We start from the raw sequence: 22,078 nt of genomic DNA, 5'->3' as shown, positions 1-22,078 counted from the left end.
AGATATTTCAATTAAACAGAACAATAGAAACAAAAACAAAACATTTATTGACACATATAATTGTTTCCAAAAACATTGTGTAACATAATATAAACAAGTACTACACCAACACATTATTGTAATAAAATGAGAATATGTCATCAAATATCTAAAGGGAGAACTAAATACTGAAGATATATTTTGTAGACCTTTTAACTTCTGTAAAATGGATGAACAGGCAGACGGTATTGAATGATGTTTCGCAAATTGCCCTCACAGACATTCATAGCAATTGTTAAGATGGCTATGCGGTTAGGTATTTTCTCAAATTCAACTCAACCAAAAACTCATTTGAATTCCATTGCCTATGTTTTTTATTGACTTCAAAGATGTAGTGCATCACAGGTCGTACAACTCGACCATGACGTCATAACTATGACGTTGTTTATATATGTGAACTGTGCGTCATGACGCAATGTTAGAACGTTTGCTTTGTTCATTTATTGAGGTATGACATAAGCATTTTACTAAAACTATCTATAAATCAATGGAAATGAGAGGGGAAAGTAAAGCTGTGAATATCAGCTTTGTGTAATTTTCATTTAGTTATGAAATGCATGGTTGTGTTTGTGCATGGTATTTACACACTTAAAAAATTAAAAGGTATGCATAGATTCTTTGAAGGCGCCGAGGGCAAAAACAGAGCGAATGCCACATATCATAAAGTGGGCCAACCACAAATAGAAACAATAACAAAAGCGGGGATATGAGATAATAAAAAAAGAGAAAAGAGGGTGGGGAAGGTATTTGTAAAAAGGGGAAGAGGGGCATAAAACGATGGTGAATAAACACCAAAAACATCAAAAGACAACATACTTTGCTTAAAACATTAGGGACAAGAACCAGTTAATATAGAGACAGCACAACCTTAACAAATATCAATGCATTTGCTACACAAATGAAGCCTACAAAAATGCAATTAATTGCTTAAATATCTCTCGCAATGAACAGCAAATGTGCATAATAAGCACAACAGCTAAACATTATAGCATTTCCAAAGGTATATTTTGATGATCACCAATTTCATTGTCAGAATCAGGACTATGTGTTTGTATTGGCCACCCGAAAACTGTGTGCATATTTCAGTTGATTAAATCTATCTAATGTCTGGACATCTTTGCACGAACAAGGAGAACGATGAACCCGAGTATACGAAAGCCAACCAGCATCACACACAAAAGTATAATATCCAGCTCCTTATTGCTCTGCAAATATATTCAAATATTTGTCATGTTTGGTATACAGTAAGAATCTATAACACTACCTTGTGTAATTAAAACAATCCTCAACAGACTATCAATTGTATTACCTTGCCGCGATCAGAGACTGTCGAATAGTATTAACCTTGTCGTAATTAGAATAATCTATGACAGACTGTAAATTATATCAACTTAACGTAATTAAAAGGTCTATAATAACAGATTGTCACTTATATTAACTTGTCGTGCTTAAAATATTATATAACAGTTTGTCAATTGCGTTACCTTGTCATAATTAAAATAATCTATGACAGACTGTCCATCACTAAACAGGCATTCGTCGCTACCCGCTGGTGCATCGCAATCTAAAAGAAATTTGATTTGTATCTAAACAATTGAAAGAAAATACGTACTGTACCTGACATATCTTACCTCATTCATTGATATGCACTTGTCATTAACTTGGTTTTAGTACTATTCGTTTTAAAATTAAGGAATTATACTCCTTTCCCAAACAATATTATCACCCGTTATTAAAATAGGGGACTCACTGGCCGAGTGGTTAAGGTCGCCGACTTCAAATCACTTGCCCCTCACCGATGTGGGTTTACTTCGAGCCTCAGTCGAGGCGTTGAATTCTTCATGCGAGGAAGCCATTCATCTGGCTAACGAAAGTTCGGTGGTTCTACCCAGGTGCTTGCCCATGACGAAATAATGCACGGAGGGCACCTGGGGTCTTCCTCCACCATCGAAGCTGGAAAGTCGCCATACAACCTAAACTGAATTGGTGTAACATTAAACCCAACAAAAACAAAACATATATAAAAATTAATAGATACTACCTATAGATTGAATGTTCTCCCACTGATTGAGAGTGACCAGTTCATTTGCGTACTTAAACCAAGAAAGGTATTCGAGCCAAACAAAATACACTGGAATGGAGCTGAAATGGATTTATATGTTAAATGAACTTGCACTCCTATAATGTGAAAGTTTAAGTTTTAATATCTTAAACAGTTATAAATCGCTTTAAAGCAATTACAATTTTATGTGAATGTGAAAAAAGTGTGTACAATAGTACACAAAACGAGCAGAATTACGATAAACTCTCGCTTGAAATGTATTTAGTGAAGCCTCTTGTATTAATTGACAATATGTGCCCTCTTACATGTTTGATATACTTAGATTTCATACATTTTATCTCAAATGGAAGTAAATATTAAAATAAGTTATACATTTTTGTTGCTAAGATACCGATTTCTAGAACAATACTTGCTCAGAGTTCATGAAAAGTCCGCCAAACATCATGAAACATATAACAGCAGGGGCTGCTATTCCTATTGCCACTTCAGCGTTTGGTGAGCCAGCTGATATGAGATAGCCTTCAAAGACATTGAAATATTGTGTAATATAAAGTCATAGGCTCATTGAAAATATTATAGATGAATATTACATGTATTTGCATTGCCTTTTCCACTTTACGGACAAATGATTAGGTGTTTGATTCAGCAGTCGTTATAATAGAAAAAAAAACAAAGCAGTATAGGTTCTAATTGGGAAATGTTGTTCAACACTCGGAAAGAAACCTTTATTTCTGGCGAGTCGACATAAGCTTGATCAGTCTGACTTTTAGATATCCAATGCCTCTAACCTTAAATAACTAATTTCAAAATAGTTTATTTTTAGACAGTTACAATAAAATGAATTTATCTAAATATATAAATCAGCCGTGTTTGTAGAGTAACATTAACAATTAGATATCATGTATGACAGTTAAAACATTCCAGTGTGTACTACTTTTAACCGAATACACAGTACTGTTTAGAAACACACACATTCTTTTTTATATTTTTACATAGATACTTAGACACTATGAAGAAATTTTTCATATTTTGAAATATGACTTTGGGTCTGATATATCTTTAAACTAAACTAAATTTTTCTTTTATCAGTTTTAAAATGTTGACAGAATTATCAAAGTTTGTGTAAATCCGTATAGACTGCCCACCTTCAAGATCTCAGAATCTAAGCCAGTTTACAGTAATACTACTAATCGGATTTGGTCAAATTAGACATAAAATGTTGTTCACTTTGATCGCGATATGTCACAAATTAAGAGGAGTGTCATATTTACGTATGTATTAATACAGTAACAGCTGTTAGGTGAACATTGTAATTATACTTAATTATTCAAAAGCCAACTTAATTAGGCTTTCAAGGAATGCTGAAATGGCGGATAATCCATTTGCATATGGTAAATGAAGTGACAGCATGATTTGACATATTTTATTTCCACATCAGCACACTAGAAGGTCTTGGACACGTAATCGTAATCGGCAAAGTCCGTTTTATTACGTCACCTCCGTACACGACATCTGCATTTCCCGGCTTGTAGTGATAAAGGCCAAAGAATACCGACGTAGAATTTGGATATTATGGAATGACACGGAAATTGCCGAGCGTCGTTACAGGTCCATTATCTTTAAAAAAATAAAACAACACCATACCGAAAGATACCGAAACATTTGCAACAACCGTCTGGACGCCTGTGAAGATTAGATATGCTTCTACTGTAGAATACAACCCTAAAATATAAGAGAAAATTGTTTTTATTACTGGTGTAATTTTACTTACTACAATCAATATCTTCACAAAAGTGATACAGAATTGTCTTAGTGAGATCAAACGCTCTACATAGCATATGATCGTACTGTGTGACAATATTCGTTTGATTTGTTATGCATGTTATACGTTGTCAACATACAAGACCGGTCAAGACAGTAGGTACCTAAAATCTGTTGCTTTGTATTGTTGCACATTTCATAACATCTTAAGAACATTTTTTTTTTTTTTTTTTTTTTTTTTTTCTTTTTGGAATCGTCTTACATCTGTAGAACGACCCGTTTATTTTTTCAAATTAACATATACAATATAAAAAGCAGTATAAAAGAAGATATAAATGTATAGAATGTGTGACAAAGTATTATTCAACATTCGTTACATTACATGTATTTCAAAAAGGTTTTCAAAATAGGTAGTCTTGTATTTCTTTTTTCCAAATAGTCTATTAGAACAATAATATCATTGTACAGGACATTACTAATATTTAAATATTTAGTTCGTCTATCGCTAATAAAATAGGTTTTATATATGCAATACGAAATGGTATTTAATAATAAATTTACGCCTTGATACTCTTAAGTTCAATTTTATAACCAATGACGATACTTTCTAAGTTTTTAAACGATCTCGAAAACCCACATTTTTTGAAGACGTTAGAAATGATTGTCCAGAAATTTATTAGATATCTGCAGTCTAGGAAAAAATGCGAATAATCCTCAATACAGTTACAGTGTTTACAAAACGGATTATCAAATATATTCCAAGTAAATAAATTCAGATTTGTAGCAACAATACGATGGATAAGTTTGTACTTAAACTGTTTTACTTTGTTGTCTAAAGTGACTTTATTTAAAACATAATAGAAGGACCTCCACATAATGTGTTTACCAAACTGCTGTTCCCAGTATTTATGGATATATGGGCGTTCAAATTTTCTTTTTAGAAGTATATCATATATGATTTTATTTGTCATATCTTTTAAAGGTTTATTAGGTTCAATAAATAAAGCTAATTCTGTCTTTACCCTTGTTGAGTACGAATCTTTTGATTTTAATTTCGTTTTCCATGAATTTGGTATTGCCTTCTTTATGATTTGAGTTTCAGCTATCCAGTTATGCTTAGATTTGAGAAGAGTTAATATTTTATTAACATCAATTTCTCCAGTATTTGAGATTATATCATTAACGAAAATGATCTTGGAGTCTATCCATGACTTAAATATAAGACATTTGCCGCTATATTTTATGAAACGATTGCCCCAGAGTAGTTGTTTACGTATTTCTTGAAAAGATTCTAATTTAGTTGTATCGATTTTGCTTTTATTGAATTCAATCCATACATCTATGAGTGTTTTATAAAAATTAGGAATAGTGTATTTAGTACGTGGTAGTGACTTATAGGAATCTAAGTTCATGAAAAATATCAGAAGATTCTCTCCATATTGATTTAAGAAAAACTGTGGTATAACTTTCCAATTCGCGTTTTCATGTGATAAAAGATTGTGTACCCATTTTATTTTCATTGTTATTGAGAATATATTTATATCTATCATGTCGAGTCCCCCATCACATTTATGCCCAATAGTAATGTTTCGCCTGATTTTATCGTTTTTACCATCCCAAAGAAATTTGAAGAAGAGTGCATTTATCTTACTTAGAACATCTTTTGGAGTTTCTAAATTTTGTATTAGATATGTAAATTTTGGTAACGCTAGAGACTTGATTACAAGAATTTTGCCATAAATTGTCAAATTTCTTTTACTCCAATTATTAAGAAGTGATTGACATTGCAATATTTTATTTTCCCAATTAAGTTTATCACATTCTTTTCTGTTATTTCCAAAGATTACACCTAGTGCTTTGACAGATTTATTTGTAAATTTGATGTCAAATTCTTTTGTATTTTCATTATTCTTCAGTTTTCCAATCCATAAACCTTCAGTTTTTATTTTATTCAGTTTTAAACCAGAATATACACCAAACTCATCGATAATTTGAATTGCAAAAGGAATTTCTGACTTGTCTTTCAAGAAAAGTGTAGTATCATCTGCTAGTTGAGTAATTTTCAAGTGCCTAATTTCTTTATCATTAATTGCAATTCCATTTATATCTTGACTTTTACGGATTTTAATTGCCATGATTTCGGCTACAATAATGAAGAGTAAAGCTGATAATGGACATCCTTGTCGTATACCTCGTGAGATTTTAAAGAAATCAGATTTCCACCCATTATTAATTACGCATGAGGATATATTATTATATAATGTCTTTACCCAATTAATGAAGGATCCTTGAAAGCCAAATTTGTTTAAGACATTAAACATGAAGGCCCAATCTTAAGAACATACTCAGTCGGGATGAGTCTGCTTTTATGTTGTTTAAGTGCGTTCAGTGCTTCCGAAGGATCTTTTCACATGCGCCGCGCCATGAGAAAACCAACATAGTGGCTTTGCGACCAGCATGGATCCAGACCAGCCAGCGCATCCGCGCAGTCTGGTCAGGATCCATGCTGTTCGCTTTCAAAGCCTATTGCAATTAGAGAAACTGTTAGTGAACAGCATGGATCCTGATCAGACTGCGCGGATGCGCAGGCTGGTCTGGATCCATGCTGGTCGCAAATCCACTATGTTGGTTTTCTCATGGCGCGGCTCACATACTTTATTATACAAAAATTGTTTCTATCCACATCGTCACAATTTTCCTCTTAAATTATATAACGATGTGTACCAAATAAATAGCTTCACATTGCATGACAATACCAAAATTACAAGGTACTGAGATACGATTCCATATATTTTAATGGCATTACGGAATTACAAAGTTCTGAGATTAGATGTCAAAGTAACTTAAGTATAAAAATCAAGAAGATAGTCTTATGTCAAACACCATGCATTACTATACCAAAATTACAAGGCATTGAGATAAGATACCATACATTTTAATTGCATTACAGGCACAATTCGTACAGAATAGTGGGACAGATGATGAATTAGAAGAACATAACATACCTATCATCCAGTAGGCAATAGAACAGAAGGCTATCGGCATGATAAGGTGCGACGGAAGCTAAAATAAAACCATAATTAACTATATGTACATTGGTGATGGTGACGATGATGATGATGATGAGAGAATAAGCAAGAAAATAAGCATGAGAAATAAAATGACAAAAAGAATTCTTATACTAATTATGATGATATAATGAGAATGAGAATAACTAGAAAACCATAAGTAGTAATATAATTATAAAAGTAATAATCTAAAGTAAAAAATAAAATGACTTTGTGAAAAAAATGTTTTATAACTAAATTTGAAACAATACTAGTAATAGATTATAATTAAAAAAGTTAATCTTTACTAGATGCTGAGGTAAAGAATTTGGCTGAAGTGCATATTCTTCGCTTAGAACATCTGGGCAACGTTCGTTAGGTTTCTTCTAGTAAAATTACTTTCGAACTGCGACATTTGCCCAGTCAACAGTTTAGTTAAACTGATAAAGAGTTATTCAATATCTTGTTGTCAATTTTCTATAACACTATATGCCTTAACAACATATTTGCCAAACAATTGAAAGGACTATAGCACGAATGTGAAAGCTGAGGAACTCGATTAACTTACACTACATAGAAAAACAGTACTATCTCCACGTACCTCTACAAGCATTTTAGATATATAATAGACGTCGATTCTGTACAGATCTACGGAATATTCCCGAACAAATATTGGCACCTCTATTGGGAATGTCTGTAAAATATGTACTAAATAATGAGAGCTGGTTAACTGACGCCTGAAAAGATAACTCGCAACTTGAGGCATACTAATTCGTAGCAAATGTCAACAATTCAAATATCAACATTTATCTAATACTTAATCTCAGGGGTTAAATGAAACACAAACCTCGATTATATTTGAAACTTTCACTGTTTAAAACAGTGGGATTTTCATTTTATAATGTTCACTGTAACTGAATGCTGAACGCAGAAGAATATGAATAATGTACGATTACTTAGAAATTATTTCCAAAATATACTCCCATTGCCCCAAAGGCAAAGGAGTATACATATACTGCTAAAAACATGGCGATATGCAATCCATTGTATCAAAATGCAAAGGAAATCAAGATAGATTAAAAAAAAATATTGATTTTTTTTTTCAATACCAACATTGTGACGCCATGATGGTTTGCGTATAACGTTGAGCAATGCGCAGGACGTCGAGCAGGCAAAACTAGTCTTAGGGCATGAAATGAAAAAATGCTTGTTTCACATGTTAGATTGGAATATATATTTACCAGTGAACACCAAATTTTAAATTTGGTGAAAGACTTTTCGATCTTTCGCTGAAACAAACAAATGTCCTCTGCGTGCGATTTAGTGAAACAGGAGATACAATCACCTATTTTATTGCATGAAATGCTTTCGAAAAGGGTACAAATTACAGTTGAACTCATCTTTTATTTTCATTAAGCCTGAACAAACTACTTGCCGCTTACGGAAGGTCGGTGGTTTTACCCAGATGCCCACTCGTGATGAAATAATGCATGGAGAGGCACCTTAGGTCTTCTTCCACCATTAAAGCCGAAAAGTCGTCATATGACGTATAATTGTGTCGGTGCGACGTTCAATTCAACAAAAAACAAACTGTTTTTTATGTTATGACTGAATTTCAACACGACCACAAATATGTTCGCGAATCACTTACATTGAGGACTGCATACATGGAGGTAACGGAGAAATTCAGAATCATCAAGAACAATGCACCATTGATATCCATCACACCAACCTGGTCGGTGTCACGTCGGAGAAATAAAAGCCCATGCAGTAAGGCCATTCCCTATCATAATTAAAACACACAAATATAAACAACAAGCAACATCATGTAGGACAACTAAGTGGTGATGGTATCAAAACTTGTATTTGATACAGACTACTTCAAATTAAAAATAAAACACATTTCGCTTTGTTAATCAGAACTTTCTTTAGGTTACTAAAGTGCAACAGACCTTTAGGAAAATCCATACCTTTCACTGAAAGACAACCTATGATCATGTCATAGATTTGTTTCTGTACATGATTAGTGGAATGTATTGCATTCGGTGAAATACAAGTTTGCCAGTTTCATGCAACTTTGTAGAAACTAGAAATTCGTACTTTCAATGGAAATAGACCAATAGCAGACTTATTAATACACATATATACTGAACACATCCGCATTCGACAGTTTTGGAAATTATGTTAACCATGTATTACTATGAAATTATTACATACATGATCAAGTTAACATTATGAATCTATTCGAATTTTGAAAATTTTCAGTTATGCGTGTTATGGTTAGTCAGAGTCAGAAAATTTAGGCCATGAGCAAGGATACGTACAAGAGTTTCGCCAATACTAATGGACAACATCAATGTGTCCCTAAAAGTAGTTTTTGCCGTACGAGATAAAAGAGTGCTCATCTGAACTGGCCAAGACGCCTTGAATCTACAAGGAAGAAAAAAAATACTTTTCTTTGATTCATTTTCTGTAACACTACTTCGACTAAGATTTTGGCACTTTTATAGTAAACTGGAAAAAAAGATATATGTACGATTGTTAACTAAGTATGTATTGAACAAACAATATCTGCATGGGAAAAGTCATTACAATATGTACAATACAATGTAATGTAGTACAATATGAATCAATTGTTGACGTCATTTTGAATTTGTCTGACACACCAAAGATCTGGATCTAAATAATATTATCTTTCTTTGGCACATTACTTCCAGTGAAAAATCGAAAAAACATCTGGGAACGATTTCTTACAAATTTTGACGAATGATGTTTACGATAAACAACTAAAATAATCTTTGCAATTTTGGAAACAAAATCGATATATGCTGTCTACATCTACGACACATACTCTTGAAAGATATATAGACACTTTTGCATACACACCTGTCTTCATTCAAAATGCTATCCTGAAAAGGAACACAAGAAAAAATCAGTCAGTTTCTGTCCGCATTAAAAATGTCCTGTAGATCTAATATTTATAAATGCAATCAGTTTCAGTTTTATTTATAATCCATGGCGTATAATATGCATGTGGATAAAATAGGTCAAATAATAGAATAGTAATAAAATCAGTATGGTACAAAATGCGGTACAAACTAAACATGTCTGACTTACTAAGAAAAATGAATTGGACCACTCGCACTAAAACGACTTAAAGATGGAAGGGAGACAACTCAAAAACTACAAATACAAAAATAATGACAGAATATATTCCCCAAAATACTACGTATCATTGAAAAATAAACCAGTGGCTTGAAAAAACAAATGGAATCACTTTGTGTTGTCTCTTATAACACATATGAACCAACTCAATAATAGAGGGTCTAAAACATTTACATGTTACACTAGAAACCAAACACAGTGATGAGTTATAATTATAACTTCTACATAGTCATAATATTTAACTTTATACCAAAAACCTGAAGCATGTTAATGTTTGTTTATTTTGTACATGTTTACAAATAAAGTAGTTTCTCGAGTTATCAATACTAAGAAATATCAAATCTGGAAAATAAGCTATTCAAAATCTGACCTTATAATTTTTATAATACAGTGCTAATTTAACAAGTAAAAGCTTATCTTTACTATTTATGGGGTTATAAAGTTGATAAATATTAAAACAAGTAGTAAACTTATCGGGAATTCTAATGGATTCGAAGTAACTGCACTCCAAAAGATAATGGAATTCTTCACCTAGCCAATGTTTCGGGCAGAGGTGGCAGACCCTTTGACTGCGCTCTATATGCAAGTATCTGTTGGCAACACATGGTTCATAGTTCTAACTTTACACTACGACTTACTCAAGTTAGAGAGAATATATCAAGATACTCCTCAAAACCGAATTCTGTTTCATAAGTAAGAAGACTAGACATTTTGGTGAAGTGACAACACTGTCAAGCTAATTTTGCGAAAACCGATTCTTTAACCTACATTTCACAATTGTTTAAAAATAATTAATGTCTATAGGCCTATACTTAGCATGAAAATATTCAGACAATCCAGGTTCATCTAAAGTATTTTTTACAAAAGAAATCCAAGAGGAAATATGTGTACCATTCATATGTAAATACAAAATTGTATCGTACAACAATGAACAAATCTTATCGTTTCCTGAATTAATTACTTTACACCTATAACATAATACACGAGCCTTAACTTGTAATGCTAACGACTGTATAATCTAGATAGCTATTTTACCACAAGCAGTGACGTAATAACCTTTTGTCATTATAACAATGTGACGTCACACATTATTTATGTTTAAACGTCGGGAATATTTACAAACCGTTGCATATGGTTTGGATTGGGTTTTATAACTCTTCTCCTAACCCCCCCCCCCCCCACCCCGTCCGAGATGTTGGGTTTTGATAACAAAACAATTTTTGCCTTGTAGGCTCAGTCAATATGAGGATTCATTGGCCTGGGATGATATCAACCTCAGGCTACGCCCTCCGTTGATACCACTTTTTAGGGTCAGTAAATCCAAATATCGTCTTCCCTTAAAGGTAGGCCCCTATTAATTGTGTAATGTCTAGAATTTAATTCAATCTATGCTGAAGGCATCTTCAAGAAGTTATATTCAAATGGATACACATTTAGAATGTGTGAAGTGTGAAAAATAGAACACGAAAATGTTCTTTGAGCAACAATGAATCGCGGTTTTGCAGTTCTACGTTGGATGCGGAAACAGAGGGTGTACTTTGAACACAATAAGTTCCATGACAAATAAAATTTGTTCCATTTCTCTTATAATAATGAGTGACATATTGAGTTTGTATATGATTATATAAACGAATTTGATGAATGTATATATGTACATATAATTCTTGTAATGTATATAGTTGTATATATGTTGTGCTCTCCACAATGAGGGGAAATAAAGATATCTATCTTATATAACGTTGAAAAAGACTCACCTTTATTTGTAAATGATTTATCTCTGAGGGAACGTTATCTGATTGTTTCTTCATATTTGTACAGAAGGTTGACGAGTCGAATTCATCGCATATAGTCTGTAAAAGAAATTAAAAATCTCAAGTTTTCGAAATAACAAGGAATGAAATATATATATCATACAAACAAATGCTTTCCCTTTATTTCCTTTTGCAGATGTTTTTTCCGTTGGCCAGTTGAACAGTTCACATTTTTCTGCTGATATTTTTCAATATGCAATTGTTTTTTTTGTAAATGTTGTACATATTGAATAGATAAAAGTAAACTGAAAGTATCATTATAAGCGTATTTTGAAAACAAATGTTTAAAAATAATGCAATGGCTTGCCTCGATTTTCTCCCTGCAACCATCCTCCTTGCCAGGACGAACCGCCAGTGTGAGTACATAAAAATCTGCAGGATTGAACGTTTTCGGACAAGGGTACCCTGCACTAAAAAGAAAATAGAAGGAAAAATGAATACTAGTAGAAGCATTTCCGGTAGAACAACTATTATATAAGATCACGGCGGAAAGCAGCAGAATTGGCAACCATAGTGCCGCTATATAACAAAACATATTCCTTCAAATTTTAATTTTGATAATTTACTCAGGAATAAAGTACATAAAACAAAATATAAAATATTTACATATCAGAAGACAAGTTAAAGTAATACTTAACATTGCAGGCATACTTAGATCAAATATGCAATTACTTCGAGAAGAAGCTTAAAGCATCTTGAGATCTTCCCATGAATGCTACACGTCCTTCGGCCATAATCAGTATACTGTAAAAATAAAATATTGACAGTAAGGTTTTGGCATTGATTCTGCACCTACTTCATGGAAAGGACTATCTGAATATCTGTAAAGTAAGAATATTTGGATCTGTAATAAAAGTGTGTGTTTGTCTATATTAGTGACAACCATACTGAAAAGATCAGCCATATTGGTTTATGTGACACATTCAAATATTAAACAGCTTCCTTTTCCGATTCCTACTTTGAACTGCCAGGCATTAGGCAGGTAGGTAATCAGGAGACATAATCTAACTAGCTGGTAGCTCACCAACGCCGCTGAAAGGATTCGAACCTTCGACCTTAAGACTGCCGTGCACTTGCCTTACCAAGTAGGCTAATCTGTAATCTTCTCTTTCTGGTGATCCAAAATATTGAGTTTTCATTATTAAAGATCATTTTAGTTAAACAGAAGAATTGCAGAAGCGTATGGAATATGACCACATGTATAACGTTTTCTTTCAATCAGAATTATCAATATAAATATTTTTTTTTCTTAAATGAAACATAAAGTGTAGCGGTGTACAAACAACTTATTTGGGAAATTACTTACTTGTCAAATAAGGCAAATATTTCCGACGACGGTTGGTGTATAGTACACAGAACAGTTCGGCCGGCATTAGACTCCGCCTTTAAACTCTGTATAACATTACCCGCCATGAATGTGTCCAGTCCGGAAGTCGGTTCATCACAAAACATTAGAGGGGGATTGGTCAGTATCTATGTTATAAATTAAGTGAATAGTGAAACACAAAGAGACAAATGTACGTTTGTCTGCATGTGCACGAAAGCTTTGTCATAAATGATTTGTTAAAGGTTATGCATGTCAAATGTATATGTATATGACATAACTTGAATTTGAATTTTTAACTGAGCGGGAAGTTAGATAAAGGTTCCAATAATTTAGGTGATGACTACCTTTAATAAGTTGAACTGATAGACAATATATAATCAAAGCCTTGAGATGTCTGGTGGTTGCGGGTTTTGATAGATTTATTTTCATTTTAAATGCCAATCTTTAAATATACATGTATAAGAAACAAATACTAATGTGCCTAATATCTAAGATAAACTCTGCCTGACCTTACATGAACAGCTGGAAGTCAGTGATGTAACCGTAGGCTGGAATACCTAATCATTGATAGGTCTTATTTAATCTAAATGGCCAGTGTAAATGGATATAGAAGATGAATAAGAACTATTTGATCATTGATAATTCATCCGCATTGTTCATGAATGGGACTACTTTGTGTAGCACATGAACATATCCTTTGGATGTGATTTGGAATCAAATAAAGATGCTACATGATTGTCAGAAATACACTTAACTTTGGTTACGGGATAAACCCGCAACCAAAAAGTGCCTAATTTGAAATACAATAACTGAAATCAGTCTTTTTCTACTGGTGTAAAATAATTTTAGTTATTTACAGCTATTGAAAATAAACCAATTGACGCTGGCGCCCTGGATCTTTTTCTACAACTAACAGAGCTAAACTTTTTCCAGTAAATCTATATTTGTACAATGAGACTTGCTGACACTTCAATATGTTATTTATTTCGAAATATATCTGTTTTGTAGGATATGATAATATGCTGAGCACAAACCTCTGATGCGAACGACAATCTTCTCATCTGCCCTCCCGATATGCCTTTCTTTGTTGCTGGATTCCCAATCCGACTGTCTGCACAATCGTTGAGTCCAAGTTCTTTCAAAACGTCATCAACACGTTGAAGCCTTTGGGACTTAGTTAAATCTTTGTCCATTCTCAGCATTGCCTTTTGCACATGAAATATACTAATACTCATGAAATTGGAACATCGAGCATATATATGTTTTTGTTGTAGATGTCACTAAGAACCCAACATGTCAATGCAGTGCATAATGGTTTGTATTTCCAGATAAATCAAATCAGAAATGAACTACAGTTTAAGAAGACAGACTTACTGATGTAAAGATGGAAGAGATGACAACAGGTTGTGATTTCAAAATCTGTAACGGTGTCACAGATACCTTCTAAAAGCAATGTTAGATCAGATGTAAGTAACATTAACAGTGTTATAGTATACATAAACCATCAATATTAAATTTCCCAGAGATGCATTTTTTAACCTTCATATACTTTCTTCGTTAGACACTGACAACTAATACACCATAATTTGGGTTTCCATTAATATACAAGCACATTATAAATTTTGCCGTTCTTAGCAAAAACGCCGTCCGTTTATTTGAATTTTCGAAACGGCGTTTAAAGTTAATAGATTCCAAACTATTCGACCAAGAGACGAATAAATAACATTAATACCCTGAATATAAGATGTTCCTTCACCGTGAGAGTTCCCATGAACAGATCATCCTGTGGCACATAGGCCGAGATGTTTCTGATGCCATTCCCTACATTTACACCATTTACCAGCACATCACCAGACACTGACAAAGTGTCCTTATTGGTACGGCATGTCAGTGTATTGAGAAGAGTTGTTTTTCCTGAACCACTGTAGTTAAATGCATGTCAATATAAACAATGTTTACTTTATTTATAAGAATAATGCATTGTTTCAGCCCGCAGCTTCTCGGTTTTGTTCATACACATCAACGCTACATTTTTATTCAGCTAAACTTTGTTAACATTGCATTGTTTCATCCTGCACCTAGGCATTCTGCTTCTAGGTTTGTTCTTACATCTTATCAAATTACTTAGTTTATTCAGATGACCCTACTATTTCAATTACAAATTTTGTAAGGCAGGCAGTCACTTCAACAGGTAGTAATTCCACAAAAATGATTTCAGACTCAGAAAATTCTTTCTCACCTTGCTCCTAAAATTGCTAACAAAGTTCCTGCTTCTACATGACCACTTACTGAAATTGATTACATGTAACTTTTATTTAAGAGTATTTATGCCATTATTTGTACATACAAAACATTCATGGTACATGCAAAATAGACAATGTCAACGTTTTTGTTTTGATCCCCAGAAATGTTTCAGCAGTTGCTGCATTCAGCAGATTTTCAGGGGTTTTTAGGGGTGTTGCACATTTGAGCCGCACCATGTGAAAACCAACATAGTGCATTTGCGACCAGCATGGATCCAAACCAACCTGCGCATCCGCACAGTCCGGTCAGGAGCCATGCTGTTTGCTTTCAGAGCCTATTGCAATTAGAGAAACCGTTAGCGAACAGCATGGATCCTGACCGGATGCGCAGGCTGGTCTGGATCCATGCTGTTCGCAAATTCACTATGTTGGTTTTCTCATGGTGCGGCTCATTTCATTATCTCTCCTGACCAGACTCATTCATATTGTTTCTTCTACACTTTTGCCTGGTTGCGTGTGAAGATTTAATGCCGACCTATTATGCTATTAAAAGATCAGATAAGATTTTCCCAATTATCACTGTGACAGTATCTGTCCTCAAGTGCCGTGTTTCGACTGTAAAATGTTTCTCCGTTCTTTGACTCAACTGTTTATATATATATATATATGCATGACGGGAATTGCACAATTCTTTACATCATCACTTTCACCATTTCACGACATTTAGTAACATCTTCATTATTACAGATAATTTGTCCACATTAATATGATTTACAGTGTCATTAAAGTATTGTTTTCAAAGTAATTCCATTTTAATCTTAACAAGAGCATCAATTTATTCTAAAAGGTGTAAGTGTTACTCTAATTTTAACAGAGTGTAACACAAAAGAGATCGCGGAAAGCGTAAACTTAAGAAGAAAACCGTCTTTAAGCAGTCAGGTGGATACATACAGTTTTTATCTGTGGTAACAAAAAAATGAGCCCGTTGCTTTTGGTAAGCATAAATATTTTACCATTACGTAGGATCTTTCGCCGAGGGATGTCGTCAGATGTAAAGCATGGTAGACACCCTTTAGGTTTTATACGTACATCAATATTTTGCCAAGTCAATGAAGCTTTCTCAACGCCATTATAAACACCAGTTTCGGCAGGTTGTCTATAAAACGAAAAGATAACTATATATACTTGAGAAAGCATATATCAATGCAAACAAATATAAATTTATTCTAAGTTTTGTTTAAAAGAAACAGTTCAGTGTATATATAACTTACAGACATGAAAGCAACCCGCTGGTGTTTCACTATATTACATAATGAGGCTGTAAATGACTGCCGGTTTCACATATTTGAACAGTAACGCTGCAGCAAATTTGTACTTCTAAATGGATTTATTCGACCTAGAATGTATCGGATTACAGCATATTCTTCTTTATATATTGAAGACTTTAAAAGGTATGTTCTGTATGATATTCTTTAATTTAAGGAGTTCTGTTAATCAATGTTGAAACTACACGAAATTGAAATAGTCAATAAAACAACTTGGGGGAAATTATAACAGTTTATCATGAAAGACAATAAATTTGCAATAATTCAACTTCATAAAGGGTTACATTATCACTATCAAAGTAAAATTCTATTTACAAGAAGACAATTGTATGCAAAGGTGGCATGAGCGTGCAGACACATTTAACTGATGTAGATATTAATTTTGTTTACGAACAGTTTTCAAAGGATGGATATAACATTTTTAAACCTGTTTGCGCGAGTACTCTATTTTACGAGCATTTAACATTCCAAATATGTGAAATTAATACGGGATTGAAGAACTGTATTATTTCTAAACGCAGTATTATTTCTAATATCAATTGCAACACGACCCGATTTGTTTTCCTAATTGTTTTTCTGAGTGTTATTATGTCACAATTTATTTTTCTGACGCCAAACGACATAACAGCGTGCTTAAAAAGAGACTAAGGTAAATATCTGGTGGATGCTGTCGAGGATGTACAAAGACAACCCTTGGTAACGTGTTTGAATCGAAAATTTATGTATCAGACACTGATTTGTTCTTGAAGAAAATCATAGTTTGCCGTTAAAATGCGCGCGCTCGTAATATAATTCCTTCGCATAAAAACTCCTAACAACGATTTTATTAAATATTAAATTGCTGTTTAGGAGATATTATTTCTTAATTGAAATTGATGTTTAGGGTTTTGACTTTCCTACCTGAAGTTAAGATTTAAATGTATTGTAATTATTTAAGAAATGAAATGATATATTTTCGGTGTTCATGTGAAATGAACGACAGAACAGGATCGGCAAATCCATGAATCGCGCTAGCGATTCATGTTTAATTTGCAGATCCTATTCTGTCGTTCATTTCGCATTAACACCGAAAAAAATGTTTCATTTCTTATATTTACATTATATCTCCTTTCCATTTGTAAACAAGACAATATTATAAATTGCACATATTTTGTGGCATTTAACATTAAATTCAGCTTCCCGGCCATTCTGTTCACCAGACGGAACAACTGCGACGTCATTTATGGAACGTTCTCCCTGACTATACGCGGACGTCGTCAAACCAGCGGTCGGTCATCACTAAGCAGCAATGACGTAACTTTCGCGCCTTTCCTTTTCCTGTTCATACGAACTGTACATTTGAAAAGAATAGGGCAAATGTAAATATAATAGGGTTATTATAACAGGAGCTTGATCTGGGATGCAGAGTGAATTTTGCCAGATCGGATCTCACGAGGCGCGCAAGCGCCGATTGTGATCTGACCTTGCAAAATCCACGAGAGCCGAAAACAAAGTCCCAGATCTAGCTACTGATATAATGACCCTTTTATTATATGGCAGTGGCTAGAGAACCGGAATCGGTTCCCTAGACTGCGAACTTGTTCGTCCGGAACCGGTTCTCTAAGCAAAATACTGTGCATAGGCTAGGGAACCGGAATTTTATTTCTATGCATAATGCTGCCGAAATCCACTTTCTTTCTTGTTAAGTGTCATGCTTATTATTATATTAATCAATTTCACCATGCCCTTGCATTTCTTCGTTTACTGTCTCCAAAAGTGTACTCGTCGCATATATACCGTGTCTGCCGTATTGGAATGATATAAACTAGTACGAATGAATGTGTGAAAACTACTTTGCAGTTGAAAACTACTTTGCAGTTTTTAAATGTTATTAAATTTTGCCTTAAACTTGTATTATGTTTAAATTATTTAAATATAAAACAATATTGGTTTGTATTTGCGTCATTACATGTTTATTGATGAACAAATTAATTTAATTGCCCTTAAAACGTCATACAGATTCTTTGATCACTTTAAACATGATATTGGTTTGTAACACCTCAGCATTTTACGTTCAAAGATATGTAATCAATACTAATTTACAGAAATAACTTAATTTGTTTTAATCGTTTCTTTTATTGTCTTATACCTTTCAAGTTTCTTTCGGCTCCAGTGCCGACGATTTCGCATTCATTCGTACTAGTTTATTTTATCATTCCAATATGGCGGACAGTATGCGGCGAGTACACTTATGGAGACACAGTAAACACAAATAAATAAAAGGGCATAGCTTGCTGAAATAGTAAAATTAATTAACTTATTAAGATAAGAACATGCACATGATGCTTACCAAAAGAAACAAAGTGAATTTCGACAGTTTTATGCATAGAAATAAAATTCCGGTTCCCTAGCCTATGCACGGTACTTTGGCTAGAGAACCGGTTCCGGACGAATAAGTTCGCAGTCTAGGGAACCGATTCCGGTTCTCTAGCCACTGCCTTATTATATACCTTTATTATATACCTATATAAATTCTGATAAAAATCGGCTTGTATTTCACAATTAAATATGAACAGACAGACATAAATTCCGTATTGTACTTTTAAATTCCGTATTGTACCTTGCGTATTGTATGCTGCCGGACTATTTTCAATATTCATGACCCGACAAATTTCTATAAAAAGCGCACATAAAACTTCACTAAGTTCCATTTAATATCGATAAACATTGAAGATTTCGTTCAAGAACAAAACAAGAATCAAAATGGTAAAGGTATATAATAAAAGGGTCATTATAACAATAGCTCGAGTATTCGGCTCACGTCGGATCACACTCGGCGCGCTACTGTTATAATAACCCTATTTTACCATTTTGATCGCGCTAGTGTTCATGCGAAATGAACGACAGAATAGGATCGGCAAATTAAACATGAATCGCTAGCGCGATTCATGGATTTGCGATCCTATTCTGTCGTTCATTTCACATGAACACCGAAAAAAATCATTTCATTTCTTAATTAAAGGAATAAAGTTATCTATCTCTCTAAACAAAATTTACTCGATATCGCACAATGATATGAGAAGAAAGTTGATATGAGTAAACTGATTAAAATGTATAAGTATAATGTACTTACACATTGATCTTCATGATGTGTATAACTTCGTAGTCACATGTTTAAGAGTCCCTATATAGCCTACCGTTTCTCTCTACGTTTTCCAAATAAACATTAAATTTAATTGTCTATTTTTCAAAGTGATTTAAATCTAGACTGTACAAAATTTTAATCTTCATGTTATCAAACAATTACATTTGCCGAGTTAAATATATCCACAACTACCTATGTAGTATATTATTATTATATATTTATAAAATTTGAACTTAATTTATGACACGGGTATTTAATGATTTATATCAGATGCGAGATAACATCAATCGCAGCGTGCATGAGGTAGGCCTAAATATTGAATGAAATATAACAATTAAAATCTGGACAGGACCTTAATACAACCGTAGTTCAGTATATTTCCACTGCCGTTAAAGTCATTCAATCATAGACCATACTTATAAATAAATACTTATCTGACATACTTAAATAATACCTTGTCTTTTAATCAGGTATTCTTTAGTTCTTTATAAAAGTAATTCTATTCTTTTAACGTGCGAATGAACGATACAGTTGGAAAGAGAGCAAGATATTTGTGCGGACAGTATTCTTTCTTGATAGTATCGGATAAATAATAGAACGATGTCCGTTAATGTGTCCAAATATCCACGGTTTTAAAAATGCCATCAGTTAAGTTTAACCTGCTGACTCCTGTACGTGACTGCGTTAATGTGAAGAATGTTTCTCCTACACAAAGGATAAATAAGATGTTGGCATTAAAACAATTACATAAAGTAGGTGACCGTACTGATATGTGGCTTAAGAAAACTATTAATCATTTTTAAAAATGAATGCAAGAATAACAAGAAAAAATCTAAAAAATAATATGAAAGTTTGTCCAGCAGGTACTGGGTCCTTGTCACGTCTCTCCAAAGACGGGTTTGTGTGTGTGTGTGTGTTGGCGGGGTTGGGGGTAGGTGGGGGGGGGGGGGGTGTAATGGTACCGAGCGTTCCTTGCGTAGCGCTCACCATCAAAGGTACTTTCATACCCTTTAGGTAGTGGATTCCATAAGGAATGGGTTATTCTGAATGTTAGTTGTTGAACACAATCCGTCTTAATTCAGTTAAACAATAAATTTATTTATGCTTTTTGAATCTGGCACCGAACTGCAATGTAATATCTCAAGTTAATTCAGTAAGTAAGCTACAGTAGAGCGGGTTATTTCTACGGGAGAAAATTTCTGCGTTTCTGCGGTCTCTCGGTAGAATCGCAAAAATATGTCCAGCAGAATATTCATTCAGCAAAAATTTAAAACGCAAAAGAATCTGCTTTTTTTCACCAACGTTGTTTCACGATATGTTACCCGAGGTAATTATTGGAAATTTTTATTTACCATCGTCATGTAACAATTACCGATTCGTCATCTAACAATTACCGATAATGGTATACATGTAATTAGGTAAGATGGTCAATCAAAATCCTAACTGTCATACCTTAAAAAAACTTTTTTGTTTTGTGAATGAAATAAACTCAGTGAATTTTACTTGAGTTGTTCTTATTAATGCCTTGTGAAGATCTTCCGAACTATACTTTAGTAACCTTCATACATGTATTACCTTTATGCCGATATATCACAGTTTGCAGTTGAAGTTTGTACAGTTGATGTAGGACTTGTATTTTTCAATTCTCATGTTATTATATCCTATAATGTATTCATTAAAAGCAAAGTTACATTACAACAGTTACTTCTCCCGCACGATAAATTAAACGACAGCATGCTTATATTATTGTTTGATCATTATGATCCTCATGCATCGTTGAACTAAAAAAGGTTTTCACTGATACAAGTTCAGGGCATACTGTAATGTTATATATAATATTTTCTGTATTGAAACGTTTTAACGAAGAAAAATCACAATTATCAAATATGTTATCGTTTGTGTTATCGTGCGGGATTTATACCAGTAATTTAGTTTATTGTTTTCATACGCTATCATTCTCACGACGTCCGATCATGCAAGGAATTACCTCCTCCTTGGTAATTAAAACGCAGAAATTTCTCTTCCTTTTATGTGAAAACGCAGAAATTAAACAGGCAGCAATTTCTTACACAATTTTGGGACCAAAACGCATAATACTTTGACCGCTATATGGTACATATATTTTGTATGTATTTTTCTCATAATATTCTAATATATTTTGTACTTATTTATTC

At 33.4% G+C, this 22,078-nt stretch overlaps 1 protein-coding gene across 1 annotated transcript; it reads right to left on the bottom strand.

Moving 5' to 3' along the window:
- Window positions 1-28: 28 nt before the first annotated feature.
- LOC123531783 (protein white-like) lies at window positions 29-20,146 on the bottom strand. Its single transcript, XM_053517553.1, has 19 exons — window positions 19,893-20,146; window positions 16,469-16,611; window positions 15,452-15,500; window positions 14,945-15,134; window positions 14,247-14,417; window positions 13,192-13,358; window positions 12,558-12,629; window positions 12,193-12,295; window positions 11,829-11,924; window positions 9,796-9,818; window positions 9,234-9,339; window positions 8,561-8,692; window positions 7,511-7,603; window positions 6,868-6,925; window positions 3,746-3,823; window positions 2,515-2,620; window positions 2,081-2,181; window positions 1,524-1,603; window positions 29-1,244 (listed from the first exon to the last, which is right to left on the bottom strand). Exons 1-19 carry the CDS (start codon window positions 19,904-19,906, stop codon window positions 1,140-1,142), a joined length of 1,887 nt encoding a protein of 628 aa, XP_053373528.1. The 5' UTR covers window positions 19,907-20,146; the 3' UTR covers window positions 29-1,139.
- Between the last annotated feature and the right edge of the window lie 1,932 nt (window positions 20,147-22,078).

The sequence above is a fragment of the Mercenaria mercenaria genome, chromosome 11 (genome assembly GCF_021730395.1).
Source record: "Mercenaria mercenaria strain notata chromosome 11, MADL_Memer_1, whole genome shotgun sequence".
Classification (NCBI taxonomy): Eukaryota; Metazoa; Mollusca; class Bivalvia; order Venerida; family Veneridae; genus Mercenaria; species Mercenaria mercenaria.
The sequence above is the reverse complement of the archived record's forward strand: the minus strand, read 5'-3'. Positions and strand labels throughout refer to the sequence as shown.